Consider the following 19,740-nt stretch of genomic DNA (forward strand, 5'->3'; position numbering starts at 1 on the left):
CTGTGACTACGACTGTCTATTCTACCATTCCATCCTCGACTGTCTTTCCACACTGTCTGTCATCAACGAACGAAACCCCCACCATATATATTTACAACAGCTTCAAGACATATTCCACCTATTCCACCTATTCCACCCAAAACTACCGATCTTCAAGCAATGGCATCATCATCCACCCCAGCACCCAGCACCCAAGGCACCGGCCAAGTAGACAAAAAAGCCCGCAACCCACGAGATTTCAAACCCACCGAAAACAGCCGACCCGACTGGAACTCCTCCACACCCTTTACCTGGACCAAAACCAAAAACCCCAACTGGAAACTCGGCCAAGGCGCAGTCTTCTCCAACAATGAAAATTCCTCCTCCACCTCCCAACCACCCCAACAAATCCCCATCGACCCCTTCGCCCCCAACCGCAACCCAGCCTTCAACTACCGCCTGATAACCTCCGCCATAATCCCCCGCCCCATCGCCCTCCTCAGCACTCTTTCCCCCGATGGTTCAACCTCCAATCTCGCTCCCTACAGCTACTTCCAAGCCATGTCCCACGACCCCCCAACTTTCATCATCGGCCACGCCGTAAACCCTTCTTCCAACAAAGACAGCCTAAAAAACATTTTATCCACCAAAGAATGCGTAATAAACATCTTAACCGAAGATATTCTCGAGGCCGGGAATGCCAGTGCTTTAGATACTCCCTATGGAATTTCCGAATGGCCTCTTACAGGATTGACACCCGCTTCGTGCTCACTCGTGGCACCGAGTAGAATTCTCGAAGCGGTGTTTGCAGTAGAATGTAAATTAGTGGGGACCCACGAGATTCAAAGTCGAGAACACGAGGGGAAAATTTCCAATGTCATGACGATTTTGGAAGGGGTGAAATTTTGGGTCAGAGAGGATGTGGTGGATGAGGATTTGAAGTATATTGATCCGGCGAAGTCGAGGCCGATTGGGAGATGTCAGGGGATTACGTATGCGAGGGTTATGGAGGCTTTTCAGATTCCGTGGCCGATTTGGGAGGATGTGAGGGAGGAGGCGGAGAGGGAGGGGTTGGTTAGGGGGAAGGCGGTGGGGCAGTGAGGTACGAGACTCGTGTGTTCATCTGGGTGTGATGGTATAAAGAGAGAGGATTTTGTGTGAAATGGAATATCTGGGATGTTGTTTGTTCGAATTGGAGTGGCTACTTAAAGGCGGGTAGAGAGTCGCTGGAAAATTGAGGCTTCACTCGTTTCAATTATGTCTGCCTTGCCTCTGTTACCTAGTGCGGTCTTTTATTACAGCTGCGAAAAGCTGGAAACAGTCTTTTCGCACCATGCAACCCCCTCCTCTGTTTCAAGTTCTCTTGCCTATTCAATGGTTTCAACGACAAGAGTCCCAAGATCCTCCAACTGGGCAGTAAGCTCATCCAACTTCTTTTCCTGCTCCATGATGAAGGTGCTCGTAGCTCGAATGCGGCTCATCTCAGCTTCGATCGAAGCTCTTGTTCTCTGGAGACCTGAATGAACCCATTTCGCAGTTCGGCCAACTGATGGAGAGGGCTCTTGCTTTTCCTTCTGGGAATCTGACGCCACCGAGAGAAGCGCGTCGTCTTGGTTTTGCTGCGCTGGCCTCACATCTCCGCGCTCGGACTCGTGGATGCTATTTCCACCGCCGTTGACTTCGATGCCACCGTCCTCGTTGTCTTCTTCGAAAATGGCAGGGAGGTTTCTCGCGCAGTTGACGATGGCTTGACGAGCTGTGTGCCTATCTTGCGCATTTTTCAGCGCCTTTGCTCGTTGCGCAGCGGTGGATTTGAGCGGCAGCATGACCAACTCCGAGCCTTCGGACCGCTGGTCACTTCCTCCACTGTTCGGGACTGCCGCGTTCTCCTGCTTGCCAGCCTGGGCTTCATGGCCTGTTGATTGGTGATTCGTTAGCGCAGTCGTTGAGTGGACTTCGAATGCTAAGTCTTGAATACGCTGTTTGTTGACGCAATTGGAAATCTTACCTCCAAGAGCGAGACCTCCGTCGTCGCTGGATTTGTGCACTCCAGGCACCATGGCTGGCGCGTTGTCCTTGCACTGTCTCTTCTGTGCTGGCTGCACAGGAGATGGAGAATTCTGGCGCTTGGTGCCACCTCCGCCTCTGCCTTTGTTTCCGCCACGCACTCGGCCTCGTCCTCGCTGTCGTCCTCGACCTGGATTTGATTCCAGGTCATTTGGGTGCGCGCGAGCCTGCAGATTTTCTGTTTTGTCGACAGTCGCCGCGGTGCCAGCCCTTGTAATAGGCATGGCTGCTTGCGCCGCAGTTTTGGTAGATGCTCGTCGATTTCTTCTGTCTCGCAGATACTCTTGCGGTCCCACAGCTTTCGGTGTTTTGGTCTTGCCCGCGAAGAGTGTGTCTTGCAGAGGGAGTTGTTGAAAGAAGATTGGAAAACTTGGTGCCCACACCTCTCGCGCAAGGCTTGGCGCTAGCGAGTGAATGAGTGACCACTGTTGCCTGGAAGCACACTCCTCCACGCAATCACATGCACGCGCACACCACAGATGACTTCGCGAGTGATAGTAATACCAGCAAGAGACCGATCACTACCATGCCTCTGCTGTTCAGGCGTACAATGGCTGGAGCTTCCCACACACTCTCTGCAGGACTCTTTCCGGCAACTCCGTCTCATATACCAGCTGCAGCCAATCGGCCACGACCTTTCTCGTCCTCGCAGGATCAATGATCTCCTCAATTCCGAAGTGGTTCGCAGTCCGCACAGGATTCATCAGTCTTCTATAGTTTGTCTCCAGCTCCTGATACCGCGAGTTCCTCGCCTCGACTCCCTTCTCCTTCTCGATCTGCCGCAACTCGTGGCTATGACCAACTTCTATACCACCATCCAACGGCAATGAGCCCCATTCACCACTCGGCCAGGCGACACGATTGTGCGGATCACGGCAGTCAACGATGACACCTCCAGCAACACCGTACGTCTTGCGCACGATAACGCTAAAGATGGGCATGGTCGTGGTGTAGTATGCTTTGGTCAGCTCGACGCCCCATCTCATGGTTGCTGTGCGCTCAGCAACTGTGCCCACAGCATACCCAGGAGCGTCCACGAACTGGAGCAGAGGCAGGTTAAACACATCGCAGAACTTGAGATGGCGGATGATCTTCTGACTTCCCGCGGCATCGAGTGCTCCGGCCAGCACCTCCGGATTGTTGGAGAAGATACCTACAGGACGCCCTCCCAGCCTGGCGAGTCCAATGATTGCGGTCTTTCCCCATAGAGAACCAATCTCGAACCAAGAGCCAGCATCGACTACAGTGGCGATGACCTTTCTTGGGTCGTACATCCTCTCCCTCTTCCTCGGCACCACACTCCGCAACTCGACATTCTCCCGCTCGACAGGATCCGAACACTCCACCACAGGCGGTAGCTGTATCCCACAATTTGGCAAATACCCCAAAACAGTCCTGATCTGCTCAAAGCATTCCTCCTCAGTCGCGGCCAAGTTGTCAATTGTCCCGTTTGTACAATGCATCTGTGGGCCGCCCAAATCCGTGAAACTCAGCCCTTCCTCAAACGTAGCATTCTTGACCACTGAAGGCCCAGCATTGAACAGAGAGCCAACATCACCAGCCATCACACTGAAATGGCAACTCACCACCCTCGCAGCACCCAGCCCAATCGCAGGCCCAAGGACAGCTCCCAAGTTCGGGATTCCCATATTGAGTTGCTTCTGCACAAGATCAAAACCTTGCATGGGAGGAATATATGAGAAGCCCATCTTCTGGATGCTCGTCACACTGCCACCTCCACTACTCCCATCAGTCAATTTAATCATGGGCAACTTGAATTGCAAAGCCAGTTTCTCCGTATGCAGAGTTTTGGCCATGAGATGTCCATCTTGATGACCAGCTCGAATGGAGAAGTCATCAGCGGTAAAGACGATTCTCCTTCCGTTCAATTTGCCATAACCTTGGACATTATTATGAGGTGTGAAAGATTCCGGTTCTTCGCGTTCACCGCCTAGAGATTTCCATTTGACGTGGCCGGTTGCGTAGCCGATTTCTTCAAAAGAGTCTTTGTCGAGGAGAGCATGGATTCTTTCTCGAACCCACAGTTTGCCGTCTTGCTTTTGGCGAACGTAGCCTCTGCGAGAGGGATTGGGGGTGTCGGCTAGTTCACGCAGTTTGGAGAGGTGGCCCAGAATGTCGCTGTAGTCTGCTGGTAGCTCATCTTCCTTTTTGCCTTTGCGGCGACGACGGCGGCTGGTGTTGGCTTGTGATATATCGTTACTTTGTGATGATGATGATGATGATAGATGTTCGGAGACTTGGCTGGCTCGTTCTCTGGCCTTTTGTGATGGATCCTTTGATGCATCTTGGTCTGACATGGTGAGGAGAGTGGTTCGCGATTCACGGCTGGCGTATGAAATGGAGTCTGAACCTAGGTAGGCTGGGATGATGCTCTTGTTCCTCTCTTAGGCGAATAATGGTGTTGATGATGCTGCACTCGTGAGTATAGTAGTAAGTGGTAGACTTCCTTATGCAGCATCATGCTCGACACTTGCCTCGGCTTGTTGGAGAGGCTAGAACTACTATAGTTTTACTATAGTGGGGTGCTCCAGCACTGGTGTCGCTGACTACCGACACCTATAACGATATGGACGCTTTTGTATAATCAGGAATATGTATGGACTATGTCTGTTGATGACGAGATCTCGTGAGAGAGAATACAGAAGATGAGATGAAGAGAAATAAACCACAGTGTCCTTGGCATGGAACAACCAGGATATTTCTCCCGACTAGACATACAGTACCTAATACATAAAGGTATACAAGCAATCGCAGGACAACTCGATCAAACAACCAACATATCCAAACATCCACCTTATTGCTCGTTAAGCCTTGACAACCTCAAATCCCTCCCAATTAGTGAGGTACTTTCGAATCTCCGGCCCATAAGCATCCACCCCACCAGCATAACAAGTCATCTCAAACTTCTTCCCCGGCACAGTGCCGCCCATGTACGTACTTCGCGTCGTGGGAAACAGCGTCCCATTGGCAATGTCCTGGATCCTCTGCTTCCACATATCACTCGCCTCCTTTGTCGGATTCACATATTTCAGATTCTGCTTCTTGATCTTCTTAATGGCATCTCGGATCCACCGAGCCTGGATTTCCACACTCGAGGGACCATTCGACAAGAGTGTAGGTCCATGAGGTCCGTACAAGTGAAAGAGGTTAGGGTAGCCGGAAATCGTGGTTCCGAGGAAAGTGTTTGCGCCATCTTTCCATTCGTCGCTGAGGTAGGTTCCGTGGATGGACTTGAGTCCCATGGACGTCATGCCTCCTGTCACGACGTCGAAACCTGTGGCTAGGGCGATGATGTCGAACTCGACTTCTTTGCCGTTGGCGACGATGCCCTTCTCCGTGAACCGCTCGATAGGTGTGCCGTTTTGTTCGTTGATGTTCACAATGCTGACGTTGTCTCTGTCGAGGACTTCGTAGAAGTTCTGTTCGAGACATGGACGTTTGACACCGAACGGGTGCGGCTTCTGTTCAGGAAAGAGGAGCTTCTTCTTCTCCGGGTTCGTGACGCGGGAAGACTGCTTCTTACGCCAGAAGTTGTAGGCCACGTCGTTGGCTTTGTCATCGGCCAGGTAGTCCTTGTAGCCTCCAAGCCAGAGGGCAAAGCCCTTCCTGGCCCACAAACTTTCCAAGAACTCTTCGCGCTCCTGTTCGTCATCCTCGAAGGTATTGCCTGATTAGAAGCAAAGCAAGACAGTCAGTCAATGATGATGGGAGTAAAGCGGAATTCGTATAACTCACGTTCACAGAGGTCATAATGGAAGCCAGCAAAGCACCTTTCTCGGTAGGCGTGGATGTACGGGTAGTCTTGCTTGAGTCCATCTTGCTCTTCCTTGCTCAAATCACGTTTACCCATAGGCAGAGCAAGGTTCGGTGTGCGCTGGTAGACGGTGAGCTGCTCTGCTTCTGGTCCCATTTCCTGTATCATCTGGACTCCGGATGCTCCTGTCCCAATGACCGCCACCTTCTTGCCCTTGTAGTCAACGCCCTCGGCTGGCCAGAATGAGCTGTGGTGAATCTCACCCTTGAAGGTGTCGAGGCCTGGCACATCGGGAATATCTGTACATCTCATCAGCCTGCCCCCGGACGCTTTCTTTACACTGCACTTACATCGCTTCGCAGCGAATCCCGCAGCCACGATGAGATTACGGGCCTTGGTAACACGCCCGTCTTGGGTCTTCACCGTCCACTTTGCTTCGTTGGTATCGAACTCTGCGGAGACGACAACAGTCTCAAAAGCGCAGTCTTTGCTCAGATTGAGTACCTTGTCCATGTGGTCAAAGTAGTTTTGCAACTCTTTCCAGTCTGGGTAGTTCGTGGTCCAATACCAGTCCTTGTACACCTCGGGGATCGAGAGCTCGTAGATCGGCACTGGGCTATCCACTCTCGCGCCCGGATAGACATTCTGATTCGAGTCAGCTGGAGTGGCACTTCCTTGACGGGCCATGTATGAAGACCTACCCATCGCCAGGTACCTCCAAAGCCTTGCCCAGCATCGTACAGCACAGTGTTGAACCCGTTCTTCCTCGACTCAATCAAGCTCATTGCTCCACCAAAGCCAGCGCCGATGATGAGCACATCGATATCAAGCCCATCTGCATACGGACCGTCGTCACGTCGACGGCGGCCATACTGCCACAGATCGGTCTTGATGACTCGCTCTGGATTCTGAGAGTCAACTCCTGGGTCGCCCATTGTATGTTTGTGAAGATGAAATCTTGAGTGCTTAATGTGAAACTGCGAGCAACAGAGTCGTCCAGGACATGCGGCGTTGTGATCTTTTCAATTGGGCTTACGACTGCTATAGCACTTCCCTTCATCCGCTACACGTTGAATACTCGAGACCATCAGACCAGCTTGGAGCTCATACAATTGAAAACAAATATACCCTGCATAGGCGCCATTCGATTGCGGGGTTTGCGCTTGAGCTGGTCGATCGGCCAGGGTACCTGGGGAATAGAAAGAGCAGAGCAACTCATATCGAATGATGAAGCAAGTGAGGCGGTGGCATTCATCGCCACGAGCAATCGCTGTGTACCCATTTGACGAAAGAGGCACATAGAACCACCGAGCGGGGATGGCGAAAAGAACTGTAATGCCCGTGATGAGTTCTATTTAGGATCACCGGAGGCATATCGGGTCACTGATGCCTGGAGGAGAGCTGAGGCACGGTATTCTACTGTAGGCTCCACGTGGTCGTCGTCTTCCAAATTGTAGTATCGCGAGGCAGCCATCACAGCCTCGTGCCGCCCCTCTCGCGGTCGTGCCTGTGATGGCTCCTTCGGCCAAATGGGACAAGTCCAAGCCCCTCGTCCTCTCGCAACGCCTCAGCATTGGCACTCAGCTTCATCCAACTCCGCCATTCCTTCCCCTGCATGCCTCCAATTGCGATCTTGACCATCTAGGTGAGTCGTGGAGCTGCGACAGCGAGGTCCGGCGCAGAGGTGAGAGCGAAGGCGGGTGCATGAGTGGTGACGGGAGGGTTTGAAGCAGCAAGGTACCTCCTAAGGTAGGAGGAGCTGCAACTGCCAGCGGCGTCAGTAGTGATCCGGTCGATGATGCCGTCAAGCGCGATGCTGCTCGGTGGCGCAGTGACCGTCGTAGTTGTGCCAATACCTTACACGCTTGCTTGGTGTCAAAGTACTGTCAGAATTGGTTTTCCTCACGTCTCGACGGCGGGCAGTTCACCGTCGAGGACTACCAACGCCAAGGCGCATCTGCTACGGCGACGCACAGCCGACTCCACCCGTCACTAGACTAGAACTCAGTATCTACCTTACCTCCTACCCCGACTACCTACCTCCTACCTTACGACTAGAGAACAATGATCGAAAGCCTGTGCCAACTACTCAATCCGCATGGCATCAGGACAAAAGAGTGACGGCGAGGAAGTATAGAGCTTCGGCGCTCTTGACAACACCGTCCCCCTTGGTCAGACTGCGCTTGGTCAGACTGCGCACGAGACACGACCGACATCTCTGTATTTCGAACCGCAAACCGAGCGCTCGCACACCATGAAGCGCCACTCGGCGGCTCGAGTCTGAAGAGCAGTTTCGAATACTCCATCTCCTCGAGCTCCTTTCATGCACGACTGCCCTCTGGCGGTACACATCAACAACGAGCATAGTGTGCGCTGTGTAGCGCAGCGAACGAGCGCATCGTATTGCAAGGCCAGCGAGGACCCGCCGGTACCAGTCGTTCGCGAACAGACGTGACTGCGTCGACGCGACGACATGTACGCAGGCTGTCCAACAGTCAGGACATGCGCCGGCAACATAGTGCGATGCGATCTGGACACGCCACTGATACTCTGTCAGCATTCGAGCGCTTACATATTCAAGCCTGCGAGCGACATGTGTGAACAGCCATGAGCCCCTTCCTGCGAGCGATGTCAGCGCTGGAGAGGGCGCGCCTGGTCGCGATGGAAAGCCGCGACGGTCACGATACCCGCAACGACTGAGGCGCCGCAAGCAAGACGAGGCGCACGATTGGCTCTCCCACAGCCTCGAACCCACGAGTGACGAGATCAAAAGCTTGCCAGTGCTTTCACGAAAGCAATCTCACTGTGTATGCCCAGATCAGCATACGTGCGCTGGAAAGCGTCTGCTGATCGCAGGGGAATTGGGACCAGGGCGTTGCAATCAAGACCACGTTTGCAACTGTCGAGGCAGTCAATAACCTTAACTCAAATGGGATGAGATGAGACGAAGAAGAGGAGATGGTAATGTTGCAACCTACCTGCATACCACATTGGTCTACATGAGAACTGAATTTTTACGCTGCTCTGCCGCTGTTCTGCCAACTGAGCAGAGCTGGTGAGCTCACATCCGGAGGAGGCACACATCTCTCTGGACAGAGGCTCAGACGGCTGCACATGTCCGTCCAAGACGATACCTGACCGGAGATGCTTGTTGGCCTGGGAGTACTGAGGATGGGGGCCGGAAGGCTGCATGTGTGCTTTCGCTGCATAGACTTGCGCTCGCCTCCCTGGTCGGCATTGCTCTTGTTCTGGTATCTTGATGTCGTCAAGATAAGACGTAAAGGCCAGCGAGGAGTACATTCCACACCTCTCCATGTGGCAGCACTTGCTATTGTGTACATGTTGGCATGATACGAGTCCTGTGATGGTCCTCCTGCAGTATCTGCTGGCAACATCGATGTCACTATGGAGAAAGCTGTTCATTGATTTCACGATATGCTGTGAGCTTTCCGAGAACTGTCTGGATCGTGGTCACTCGCCCTGCATACTCTGCACGACTTCACATATCATACTTTCACAAGCCTGACAGCATGTCCACTCACGGGTGGAGACGGGCGAGTGTACTTGCACGACATATCGTAGCTGTGCGCTCCGAGAAGATTTCACAGCCAGCTCGGTCTTTGATACAGGCAGCTTGAGCGAACACATAGCTGCATCTTCTGAAAAGCCTTCGCACGCCCTGTTCGGCGGATGTGCTCCTCGTACACACACGTTGGCGATCTCGACGACATTGCTTTGCTCTCCCGGGCAGGACGGATGGATGATCTCAATGGGATTTCCCTTCTTGATCTTCATGATATTGCTGTTCCGGCCAGAACAATGGAAGATTCCCGGCCGTGTCACTGTTGTTGGGCTGGTCCAATCTTCTGTGCTTCCCAGAACGATGAAGAAGGTGGCGGCCTCAGCTCTGCAAGGAACAGGTCGACTTGTTGCGAGTGTCATGGCTACAAGCACCGCCATCGACAGTGATTGCTAGCCACTGCTTGCTTTGTCTGACCCCCGATGCTGCAAACTGAGGTGATGGCTTTCTGGGAAGGCCAATGTTCCTGGCATCCTTGTCGACCCGCCGCTCACACTCGTCTGCCCGCCGAACTGCTGAGCAGGCTGGCGTTCAGGACCTCCACCTCATTCGCTGCGTCTGCCTTTACATTCATGACATTGGGTTAAGGCGTCGTAGCGCTGCGCTGCGCGTTGTCGCCGGTGTGGTGCTTCGCTTCGTTGCGCTGCTGCCCTTCGATCGCCGCCGCACCTGGGGCCGTAGAAGAAGAACTCGGAGGCAAATGAGTTTGTTGTGACCTGTGGTGATATCAGCAATCTATTACTGCTGTTGTATTCCAGAAAGATCAAGTCATCGCAGGTGCAAGTGCAATTCGCCAAGTTGTTGCCGCGGTCGCACTTGTAGCAGATCCAAGTCATCTTGGCAGTCTCTTCTCTTTCCTGATGGAACGGAAACTGAGCCATTTCCATAAGTCCGTGTAGCTCGCCGTCGCTGCTGTCGTGCCTGGGAGCGAAAATGAGAAGCCGTACAAGGTAAGGCAGGATTTCTTGCTTGAAGCCGAGCTCGGACGTGGCCCGCCATACCAGCCAACCCTCGACGACACATACAACACAACCACAACACGAATGCACACAATATGGGTACGAGGAAGATGGCATGCACTTTCTGAGCAAGCTCGTATGAGAATCTAACTGTGATGTTGGCGTTGTCGCAAGTTGCTGCGATGGGAGGCAAAGGCTGCAAATGAAGGTATTTAAGAGACCAAATTACGCTGACTAACATCCACACCCCTCGGTGGTGGAGTGGGAGTCTCGGGGGACCCGAGGGGTGTGGTGTTTCGCTAACATCACTGTGTAGCATTCTTTCTACAAGGTGCGTCCCCTCCATTGGTTGTTTCGCTAATACCATTCGTGAAGGTGTCTAATGAAAAGACTCAATGAACGATGCAGTTAACAGCTGCCTTGTCGTGAGAGGATTTTCCCCAGTATAACTGGTTTTTTGCACTTTTTGACAGTTTTCGAGATAGATGCCCTTTTTTTGCTGTGTCGAACAGCGGCAATGCGCCTAAGGCTACTACGGACGAGGAAATACACATTTCTAGCAGAGACGATTGATTGCATTTGACTCGTGCAATTGACGTCGCTCCGTTCAATGCCAGGGTGCACATGTAAGTGGCTCTTTGAGTGGCTCTTCTTTAGCATCTCTCCTTGAAAACCACGGGCTCGAACTCCAGGATCGGCCTTTTACCTTTTGGTCCCGTCGTAAAGACCGCAATTGGTAGACCTGCACCAAGATGCCATCGAATATTCTATGGTGATGGTGGCGGCGGTGGGGATTTTGGCGTTTGGAATGGACTTGGTTATTTTGTGATGGCGAGGCTGCGGAGTCGGCGAAGCCGTGGATGGACGGATTAGAACAGACGAATGACTTACGACCAAAGGTCGACTTTGCAGACAGAGAAACAGCCTCTCTCACCTGCAACAGGGCCGTGGGATCGTGGAATGTGCGGGAGAACGCCCATCAGCGCAGCATTGCATTCGATCGTTGACACATGGAACGCATGCCTAGAACCGAGCTGGTAGGATGTAGAGCGAAGCCTGCACACTCCGCAACGTAGAGACACCATGGCCTTACGCACAAAGGGACGGTAGGATGATACACAATAGTAGCAGCTAGCCAAGCCTACATGATATGCTCCCGTTCAGTAGCAAAACATGGCTTCGAAACAAGTTCTTTGCGGTGTTTGGTGACCTTTCACGCCCTCTGAATTTGAAGGCAGATCATCTGCAGCCGCTGAACTGATGGGCAACAGGGAAAAGGTACCCCCAGAAAAGGAGAGTCAGCGACAGTTTGGGATGCTTATACTCCGAGCAGTACACGGGGACTCAATTGGCCCCGAGCCTGAGAAGCAGGCAGACACCCTTCTCGCTGTATCCGAAGGCAGATCGGGAAGCGTCGAGACGAACACACTTCACAGGGCCCGCCGACGACGACAACGACTACGGACGCCCCACGTAATATCACCAGCAAAATCGAAATGCCCTGCCAGCACTCTGTCTACAACGAGGAGCGAGACGAAATGAAACGAGCACACCGACGAAGGGAGCCATCACAAACCTTCGCCAGCCACCACGTCGGTTGAATACAGCAGTCTCAACGGCTATGTAGCGCATGGGAACTTCGTACACAAAAAGAGTCAGCGGAGTCGAAACTGCCTTGCCTTGAATCTGTCTGGCCAATTTTTCGCCAGACAGGCATTCTTCAACAGCTCAGGGGTGTCGCGCATCTTTGGCAGTAATCTCGCGAAAAGGCGATGTCTTGCTGCTACTCACCTGTGGAGGAGAAGAGATAAGCGAGGGAAATGGCGGCTAGCGAGTGGAAAGACACAATGGTGGGTGGGCGGTTACAATGATAGTCGAAGCATGGGTCGGGCTACTGAGTCCTCTGCGACTCTTGGCTTTGGCCTGTATCTACTGCGTGATTTGAGATAGAGCCTTGGGCGTTCCTAGGTACTTTTGGGAAGAGTCGAAGGTGCAGAAGATATGGCGTTGACAGATGGGGGACATGACAGTAAGGGTTTGGAGGAGAGGTATACAAGGAACAGCACGGCACAAGATCTGAGTAGACACAATGGTGATGATGATGATGATGATGAGACGACATATCTTAGATCATCGAGGCATTCTCACACTTGCACAGCATGATTCCTCCCCTGCGGCGTCTCATAATCAGGCATCCATAACGGGTCAACCATCTTTCCAACAAGATGCAACATATCTAGGAACGGAGCCAAAGGCACCACAACTAACACGTCCTGACCCAGCAATTACCCAACAAACCATTTTCATCCCCTCCCAAACACTCAACTTCACTCAACCCGCTCATCGCTCTTCCCCCTCTCTTTCCCCTTTTCCTCTTTACAAAACGAAAATACATCTTCCACGGATTCAAGCACCTTCTCGAAAAAAATCCATGGATCAGAGAGTGTCGAGTTCATAATTCTATTGAACCATTCCAGTTTCCGATCATCCAGTTTCCAATCATCCAGTTTCCAATCACACAGTCGGTGGAATTTTCGGTTGGTTTGGCTTAGTGCTGCGAGGGCCTGGAAGGGGAGGGCCTGGATGATGAGGGCGGAGAGTTCTTCGGGGAGGGAGGAGAGGGATGGCGGTGGTTGAGGTGGTGGTTGAGGGAGGGACATTTTGGTGAGTGGATGGTGGGTTGTATTGTTGGTGTGGAGTGGAGGAGGATGGAGGGTTGTGGGAGGAGAGGGAATGGTATTGATGAGTGTGAAGCGTTGGAGATGGGGGTTTGTTGTTGAGTGGAGTGAAGGTAGTCTTAAGTGACGCTTTGTGTACCTATGCATGCTTGGCTTGCTTGTGGGAGAGAGATATGGTGATCTTTGTCGACTGACACCCAGTTTCTGAGACACTTTCGGACACTTCGCATTTCGGTGCCTTGGGAACCTGGGGGGACTGCCAAGATAGTACGCCTTAGAATCGATATTTGATCGAAAGGTCCCGGGGTCCAGACATCTGTGGAAAGTACAAGAGGTTAGGCGAGCTTCATTTCCCTTCACATCCTATCCCTCCAGAACCGCCAGCCATAATAACAAGACTCTTCCTCCTCCGCCCAGCATCCCCATCCATCCATCCCCCCGAACCCTTCCACCTAGATATCCTCCCCCCTCAATCACTCACTCACTCACAACATCCCATGATACCTCTGCTCCTCAACATCATGATCCGTAACAACAACCAAAGGAGAATTCATCCTCCTCAAAAGCGGCTGACATTGCCCCTCATCATCATCATCATACCCATCAAGTATTCGTCGTCGTCTTCGTCGTTCTCGTCTAGCCTTGTCTCGTAGTATACGTCGCAGCATACGCCAAATGGAATATGTCATTAAGCCGAGAAAGAGACATAGGAGAAGAGTTGTTGTAGTGATTATTAAAGGACTTTTGAGGACTTTGGAGTGGCTTTTGGAGATTGCTGTGGGAGATTGTTTTTGGTTGGTTTTGATGTTGGTTTTGGTGAGGAGGAGAGTTGGGTTTGGAGGGTGGTTGAGAGGGGGGTGGGAGGCTGGCTGAGGTATTGTTGTTATTGTTGCGAAGGAGGTTTGGAGGAGGAGTAGTGGTAGTGGATACACCATCACGGAGAGATGTGTTGGGAATGGGTGGCGGCGGCGCATTCTGTACCTCTTGGTTGCTGTGTTTGGATGAAAGGTAATGCTTGTTGTGGAGGTGCGGTGGGCTGGCTGGCACAGTAGTAGAGTAATGAGGCCCTTCTAGCAGTAGGCGAGGAATGAATGTGACGAGGAAAAGGGATTTACATTGGAGGTACTGATTGATATGCAGATTCTACCCCCTTCTCGCCAGGATAGAAAGCACCTTCTGCAGCGTATGATGATGACCCATGGCTATGCTTCTCCGTCTGCAGCACGAAAGAAATGTTGTAGCGGGCCGTTGAGAGCAGAATTTGGGTCTTGTTTGGTTTTGCGAATTGTCGCATGAAAGATATCAATTCACTCTATTCTTCTCCAGCAGCATCGCAACCTGATGCCATGGTTTACACGTGTAAAATACCACTCCAGTCCACTTCCGGCGTACGCATAGATGAGAAAATGTATGGACTTGAGGAGTATCCTGGAAGGATCGTGGTCGATATGTGGGAGATGACGGCCACAACGGCTCCAAACGTCTTAATTGATGATATGCAACCTGCCTTAGGCTTGCCTCGGAATATGTATCACCCCATGGAATGTTGTATGGTGATTGCTATGGAGGACGAGGTTTAGACGAAAGAGGGAAGTCAGCAAGGGCCATCGTCTTCATAATGGACTAGGTATGCATGTGTTCGATGATAGTGGCAACATCACGTGCGCCGTAAAGGGGTCGAGTATGGATGTTCGGACTTTGCTTCGATGCATGAGGGGAAGGTATATGCCCGATTATGTTCTTCACAGTTCATAAAAGCATGGATGTCGCTTAACTCGCAAGTTCATAATGACATTACTTGGTATCTATCTCTTCCCGAACCGGCCTCTGCCTTTGGCCTTTGAATTCTTGTTTTTGATGTTCAGTCGCCTGTAATTTGTATGTGCTTCTGCGTTGACCTTTCGAGGTTTCTTCTTCCCATCTCCTTGGTCTGTTTCCTTGGATGGAACTTTCTTCTTGGTCAGTTTCGTTTTCGACGTACTGCTCTTTTTGACATCTTGATCAGCATCAGATCCGTCGTCTGCACCCTCAGCCAAACCATCACCATCTTGGGCTGGCTCGTTTTGAAGTTGCGTCTCGATGACTTTCTCCGCCTCGTCTTCGCTCTCCGCTGGCACTTCATCTCCTTCCTTTCGAGCTTTGTGCAATACCGGCCGCATGTTGGTACGTCTCGTTTGCCGCTTGAGTCCCTTCTTCTTCCATGGTTTCCGTGCGGGCATTCCCGGTTCAGGAGCGCTGTTCTCGTCACTCGATTCGGAACCCTGGTCAGGCCCCAGAGGCATCTCTACAGCTTGGCTGTCCTCAACTTGCACTTCCGGGGTGCCCCTCGTCTTCTGCACAGTCTCGCCACGTTCTTCGGCCTCAAGCTCGTCCATGATATCCCACTCGTCGTCCATCTTCTTTTCTTCCTGTTTCTTCAAGTTCCGAATGATGGTACTCAAGCTCCTTACTAGACCTCGCCTCTGGAAGGGTGCTCTTGACACGGGCTCTTGCACGGTATCGTCATCTTCGTCAATCCTGGCCATCGGATTACATCTTCGTAAGAACGAAGGAGTCGCATATTTTCGCTTCGAAGAGCTCGTAGTCCCGATGTCGTTGTTGTCCCGCTTCCGCTTCATTGGGGTGCCTACAAAGGCGGCAAACATGAATCGCTTGCTGTTGGAAGACTCTGGCGACTTCATATGGACGTGCTCCGCAGAGCCAGTGCCTTTGCTTGGCGTGCCGGCTATGAATTGTCCTCCAGCAAGATCCTTCCCACTCTTGAGCGGCGTCTCTTGCACACCATCATCGTCATCGTCGCCGTCGAACAGACCCAGCACGTGCCCATCTCGCTGTGGGGTCGGTCCCAGTGCCGCTCTGACCCATTGCGGCGTGGGCTCCTCTTCCACTTCAGGCAGCGGCGAGAGGAGGTCGGATGGCTGGAGAAGTGAAGGCTTGTGTCGCAGCGGTGTTCGTCGGCGTGGAGTGGCCTGCTTGCTCTGAAATTCCTGGATGGGGGCAGCAGGCGGTCGCGTACTGTTCTTTCGCGGTGTCGTGGTGAGCGCTGCCTGCTTCTTCGGCGCTCTCGTCAAGTCGTTGTACAGCTTGTACTTTGCACTAATGTCCGCGTTCTTTTTGATGTCGTCGCGTCCCGCTTTACGCCCATGGGCCTGCTTGAACGTGTTCTCCCACTCTTTGAGCTCCGCTCGCAGCGATAAAGCATTGCTCTGGTTCTCCTTGCCTTCCACCGACATTGCGCTGACATGTTCTTCCTTCCAAATCCTGTCTAAGGTACCTTCGAAGGCTTCGCGAGGCCCCTCTCCAACGTGGCGTGGTTCGCGACGTGCTCGTGGACACGCGACTTTAGCGCCATTGGCACGTGCCATTTTTGTGCCGTTCCCGAACCTCCCGACCCGACGGAAAGTCTTGGCTCTCTCTTTCTCCCATCTCCATACCCTTCACACTCACCACCTTACCTCCTACTCCCTCGGAATCCTCTCGACGTCTCGCTTCCAGACTACGCCAAGGAAACGATATCGAGCCTCCTCCGCCAAGGAAACAATATCGAGCCTCCTCCGCCATGATGCTCGCGTCTCGTGGCGGAGAAGTTCTATGCGTGGCTTCGAAGGATTCAGTTGCAACGCCACCATGTGACAGGCCCACTTCAATATGGCAATGAACATCAAGACCACCATTGACAACCTGAGCTCTGGATCACTGTAGGGGCACGCCCCTGCAATACCTACCGGCAGCTCAAACCAGTGCTTCTACAATGACTTCTTGCGTCTGCGGGTGTGCGCAATATTCAAAAATTCTGCTTGCACTACAAAGTATACACCTTCGGGCTTCAGCTAATGAGCGGCTGTTCGTGATGATGGAGGTTGTAGGCGTACATCTCGAAAGCTGACACCCAGCCACGAGATACGGAAGAACCAAGACGTTTGTCGGCAACGATGCGGAGCTCAGCGTCAGTCGGTAGAGCCCTCGATTGCCCTACATGTATGGACTGGTCGTGACGCCACACGTCTCACTCTGTCCAGTATTCGTTCCAGGCACACCAGATGTGAAGGATGAGTTACCTAGGTGGTAGAGGTACCCGATTTCAACACCCGATCAGCACCCTATCAACGGATCGAATCCAGGCAGTACACTCGTTTTGACCTTGATCTTCGCAAGACATTGAAATGTCACTTCCATCACAGTAGTTTCCAGGCCGTCACGTGGACGTGGAGAAGTCCTCTTCTCTGTGCTGCTGAGAGTACCGAGGGCTACGATCTATGGCACATCTGCTGATACGAGACCTCAGTCGGAGCGCCTGCCGTCGATCTCGACTTTTCAAGACAAAAACTCCTCTCGTCTTTTTTGGCCCCGTGTCTCAGCTCTGATCTCAGGTACACCAAAGCTAAATGCTCGCTGCCGGAGGAGGATGCCACGCTGCACATGCCTGGCAATAAACAGGAGCAATCAATTCGAATAGTACTCTCGCCTCGGTTTGTACTATTTCTCACAAATCTCATAGAGCTAATACAGTGGCTTCGCAGCTGTGTGTCAATGCTTGTTTTGAGACAATTATTGGGGTAGCGGTTGACATATGGTGTTCCGAGTGCTCGAAGAATGTTCCGCCCCTCTGTCGCCCAAGAGGTTGCGCTGCCACTGCCCTCCCGCGCTAAGCGTGAAATCTCAAGGTATGGATGGCTTGAACCATGATCGTGTCTCACGGTCGGCCCCGAAGTGTATGCTCACCATACTACCGTACACAAGACAAGCCGCAAGTCTCGCTCTCGCACTATGTCATTTTCGTCAATCGACGCGAATAACACCTACCAGGAACGACACGGCAATGCTGAAGGATGGCCCTGCCAAGGGCTGGCTGTGTGAAACCTCTCACATGCCTCTATGGGCAATTATCAGCCCGAACTAGGCGCCGCACTATCGAGTCCAGATCGTAATGCATCTTCGGCGCGCGATCTCGATTTCTATCATCAGACAAAATACCTCCTAGCAAAAATGACTTGGCACTGATGAAGTATATGTTAGTCCTGATGCTGCCGCGGACACTGGAGACTGGTTCTGTGCCTTGGACTCACTGTATCTCACTATCGAGAAGCCTCGCAGCCGGACGTGCCTTGAAAGTATTACCAACATCATGCTCACCAACTATGAGGCAACGGGCTTCGATGCCCCAACATTCGACCTCGCCGCACAGATAGCGGGCGCAGACACATTCGAATCAAATTTGGAAGTCCAGTTCGAGAAGGAAGCTCCCATGTCTCGACGAGACAGGAAGATGCGAGTGCTGTGCTTACATGGTAAATCACTTGTACCCAACTACAATTCCAGTCACAGCTAATGATGCTCCCCAGGCTTCGGGCAGAGCGGCGAGTTCTTTCGTACGAAGATGAAGCGCATCACACAATACCTGGAACGCAACCTCGACTCCGATCTTCAAGCAGACTATTCAGATGGCATGGAGTGGATGTTCCCAGACGCCCCTATTGAGCTCACGACCGACTCCCCACAATCCGACATCCTGGAAATGAGAGCCTGGTGGACACGTCTGGAATTCACCATCCGCCTCGATCAATTGTACAGCAGTCTAGACTACCTCACCAAATACATCCGAGAGCACGGACCATTCGACGGCATCGTCGGCTTCTCCCAGGGAGCCTCCATCGCCATGATGCTCGCATCACTCTGCGAAGGCAGCGTCCGACCCGAACGTGTCATGGCATTAGCCAATCAAGGTCTACCTCTCCTGATTCCACCACCCCAATCCCCTTTCAAGTTCGCAATCGCCTGCTCAGGCTTCGTCAACGCACCCCAATTCTACGATGGATTCTTCACGCCCCAAGTCCAAACTCCCACCATGCATCTCATCGCGGAATGGGATCACATGGTTTCCGAACAAATGTCCGGCGAGATGATCAAACGTTGCGAGAACCCCGTCGTGGTCAAACATGCAGGTACACATGCTGTACCTACGGATCGCAACAGTATGTGGGAAATGTCACGATTTCTCAACCAGACGTGCATCAAAGCTGCGTTGACGGAGAGGTCTCTGGCTGCGGAAGGACAGCCATTGAGGAGATCTTCACTTCTGGTTACGAGTGCTACGCTCACGGTGACTGCTGTGACGAACGTCGCTATGAGTGTTGCTTCGGGCTGTGAAGTGGAGCATCTGCCGGCTTTGACCGAGGGATCCATTTCGCCAAAGAGTTCCAGGACGACGAGTCCCGGTTCGAGTGAGTCGGGAGATACGGGAGTTACGGGAGTTATGCAGAAAAGGAGGAAGAAGTTGAGGTTTGCGAGAAAGATTACTATCAAGAGGTTTTAGGGACCGATGAAGAGAGCAGCTTTTGAGCATGAATCTGGCGTTGGGTACGGGTGATGCATAGGATGGGGAGTAAATGGGTTTCGACGTTGTGGTCGACAAGCTGGTTGACGGAATGCAACGATGTATTAGTAGGCATAGACCAGACTTCCATGTGCTTCCTGTGCGACTTTGATATTGAGGTACCTTACCGGAGGCCGCAGAAGGTCGATTAGCGTGTTCACATAGTGTGTCTAAAAATTAGTGTAGCCACACGCGTAGATCCGCAGACACGTACCAAAATATAGAAACATATGCAATATCACACATATCGGGATTATCTGTATATAGCTACCGTATCAATAATACCGTAGTGTCGACGTAGTGTATAGCTCTATACGTACTGCGTAATA

The 19,740-nt window shown here is 52.3% G+C and overlaps 11 protein-coding genes across 11 annotated transcripts; 2 read left to right on the forward strand and 9 right to left on the reverse strand.

Moving 5' to 3' along the window:
* Positions 1 to 159: 159 nt before the first annotated feature.
* Positions 160 to 1,090, forward strand: SEPMUDRAFT_163650 (uncharacterized protein; the record flags this gene model as incomplete). Its single annotated transcript, XM_016908073.1, has 1 exon — positions 160 to 1,090. One exon carries the CDS (start codon positions 160 to 162, stop codon positions 1,078 to 1,080), a length of 921 nt encoding a protein of 306 aa, XP_016760649.1. The 3' UTR covers positions 1,081 to 1,090.
* A 70-nt stretch (positions 1,091 to 1,160) lies between these two features.
* On the reverse strand, positions 1,161 to 2,687 carry SEPMUDRAFT_149176 (uncharacterized protein). The gene is made up of 2 exons (XM_016905390.1): positions 1,988 to 2,687; positions 1,161 to 1,894 (listed from the first exon to the last, which is right to left on the reverse strand). Exons 1-2 carry the CDS (start codon positions 2,268 to 2,270, stop codon positions 1,347 to 1,349), a joined length of 831 nt encoding a protein of 276 aa, XP_016760650.1. The 5' UTR covers positions 2,271 to 2,687; the 3' UTR covers positions 1,161 to 1,346.
* Positions 1,161 to 4,364, reverse strand: SEPMUDRAFT_85623 (propionyl-CoA carboxylase beta chain mitochondrial precursor; the record flags this gene model as incomplete). Its single annotated transcript, XM_016910391.1, has 2 exons — positions 1,161 to 1,894; positions 1,988 to 4,364. The coding sequence occupies one exon, from the start codon at positions 4,362 to 4,364 to the stop codon at positions 2,586 to 2,588; it is 1,779 nt and encodes a 592-aa protein (XP_016760651.1). The 3' UTR covers positions 1,161 to 1,894; positions 1,988 to 2,585.
* Positions 4,365 to 4,774: 410 nt separating this feature from the next.
* On the reverse strand, positions 4,775 to 7,422 carry SEPMUDRAFT_85626 (steroid monooxygenase). The gene is made up of 4 exons (XM_016910392.1): positions 6,523 to 7,422; positions 6,172 to 6,466; positions 5,803 to 6,120; positions 4,775 to 5,734 (listed from the first exon to the last, which is right to left on the reverse strand). The coding sequence occupies exons 1-4, from the start codon at positions 6,754 to 6,756 to the stop codon at positions 4,872 to 4,874; spliced, it is 1,710 nt and encodes a 569-aa protein (XP_016760652.1). The 5' UTR covers positions 6,757 to 7,422; the 3' UTR covers positions 4,775 to 4,871.
* A 450-nt stretch (positions 7,423 to 7,872) lies between these two features.
* Positions 7,873 to 9,632, reverse strand: SEPMUDRAFT_125701 (uncharacterized protein). Its single transcript, XM_016902005.1, has one exon. The coding sequence runs from the start codon at positions 9,614 to 9,616 to the stop codon at positions 9,293 to 9,295; it is 324 nt and encodes a 107-aa protein (XP_016760653.1). The 5' UTR covers positions 9,617 to 9,632; the 3' UTR covers positions 7,873 to 9,292.
* Positions 9,633 to 9,821: 189 nt separating this feature from the next.
* On the reverse strand, positions 9,822 to 11,449 carry SEPMUDRAFT_149179 (uncharacterized protein). The gene has a single exon (XM_016905391.1). It carries the CDS (start codon positions 10,725 to 10,727, stop codon positions 10,170 to 10,172), a length of 558 nt encoding a protein of 185 aa, XP_016760654.1. The 5' UTR covers positions 10,728 to 11,449; the 3' UTR covers positions 9,822 to 10,169.
* Positions 11,450 to 12,687: 1,238 nt separating this feature from the next.
* On the reverse strand, positions 12,688 to 13,020 carry SEPMUDRAFT_108042 (uncharacterized protein; the record flags this gene model as incomplete). Its single annotated transcript, XM_016900715.1, has 1 exon — positions 12,688 to 13,020. The coding sequence occupies one exon, from the start codon at positions 13,018 to 13,020 to the stop codon at positions 12,688 to 12,690; it is 333 nt and encodes a 110-aa protein (XP_016760655.1).
* Positions 13,021 to 13,817: 797 nt separating this feature from the next.
* SEPMUDRAFT_125703 (uncharacterized protein) lies at positions 13,818 to 14,407 on the reverse strand. Its single transcript, XM_016902006.1, has one exon. The coding sequence runs from the start codon at positions 14,330 to 14,332 to the stop codon at positions 14,150 to 14,152; it is 183 nt and encodes a 60-aa protein (XP_016760657.1). The 5' UTR covers positions 14,333 to 14,407; the 3' UTR covers positions 13,818 to 14,149.
* SEPMUDRAFT_149180 (uncharacterized protein) lies at positions 13,818 to 14,414 on the reverse strand (the record flags this gene model as incomplete). The annotated part of the gene is made up of 1 exon (XM_016905392.1): positions 13,818 to 14,414. A coding segment is annotated over exon 1 (195 nt), but the record flags the coding sequence as incomplete, so codon positions are not given.
* Positions 14,415 to 14,806: 392 nt separating this feature from the next.
* SEPMUDRAFT_149181 (uncharacterized protein) lies at positions 14,807 to 16,273 on the reverse strand (the record flags this gene model as incomplete). Its single annotated transcript, XM_016905393.1, has 1 exon — positions 14,807 to 16,273. A coding segment is annotated over one exon (1,430 nt), but the record flags the coding sequence as incomplete, so codon positions are not given.
* Positions 16,274 to 18,283: 2,010 nt separating this feature from the next.
* Positions 18,284 to 19,351, forward strand: SEPMUDRAFT_44535 (uncharacterized protein; the record flags this gene model as incomplete). The annotated part of the gene is made up of 2 exons (XM_016908935.1): positions 18,284 to 18,326; positions 18,381 to 19,351. The coding sequence occupies 2 exons, from the start codon at positions 18,284 to 18,286 to the stop codon at positions 19,349 to 19,351; spliced, it is 1,014 nt and encodes a 337-aa protein (XP_016760659.1).
* Positions 19,352 to 19,740: the final 389 nt, after the last annotated feature.

Source organism: Sphaerulina musiva (assembly GCF_000320565.1).
Source record: "Sphaerulina musiva SO2202 unplaced genomic scaffold SEPMUscaffold_5, whole genome shotgun sequence".
Lineage (NCBI taxonomy): Eukaryota > Fungi > Ascomycota > Dothideomycetes > Mycosphaerellales > Mycosphaerellaceae > Sphaerulina > Sphaerulina musiva.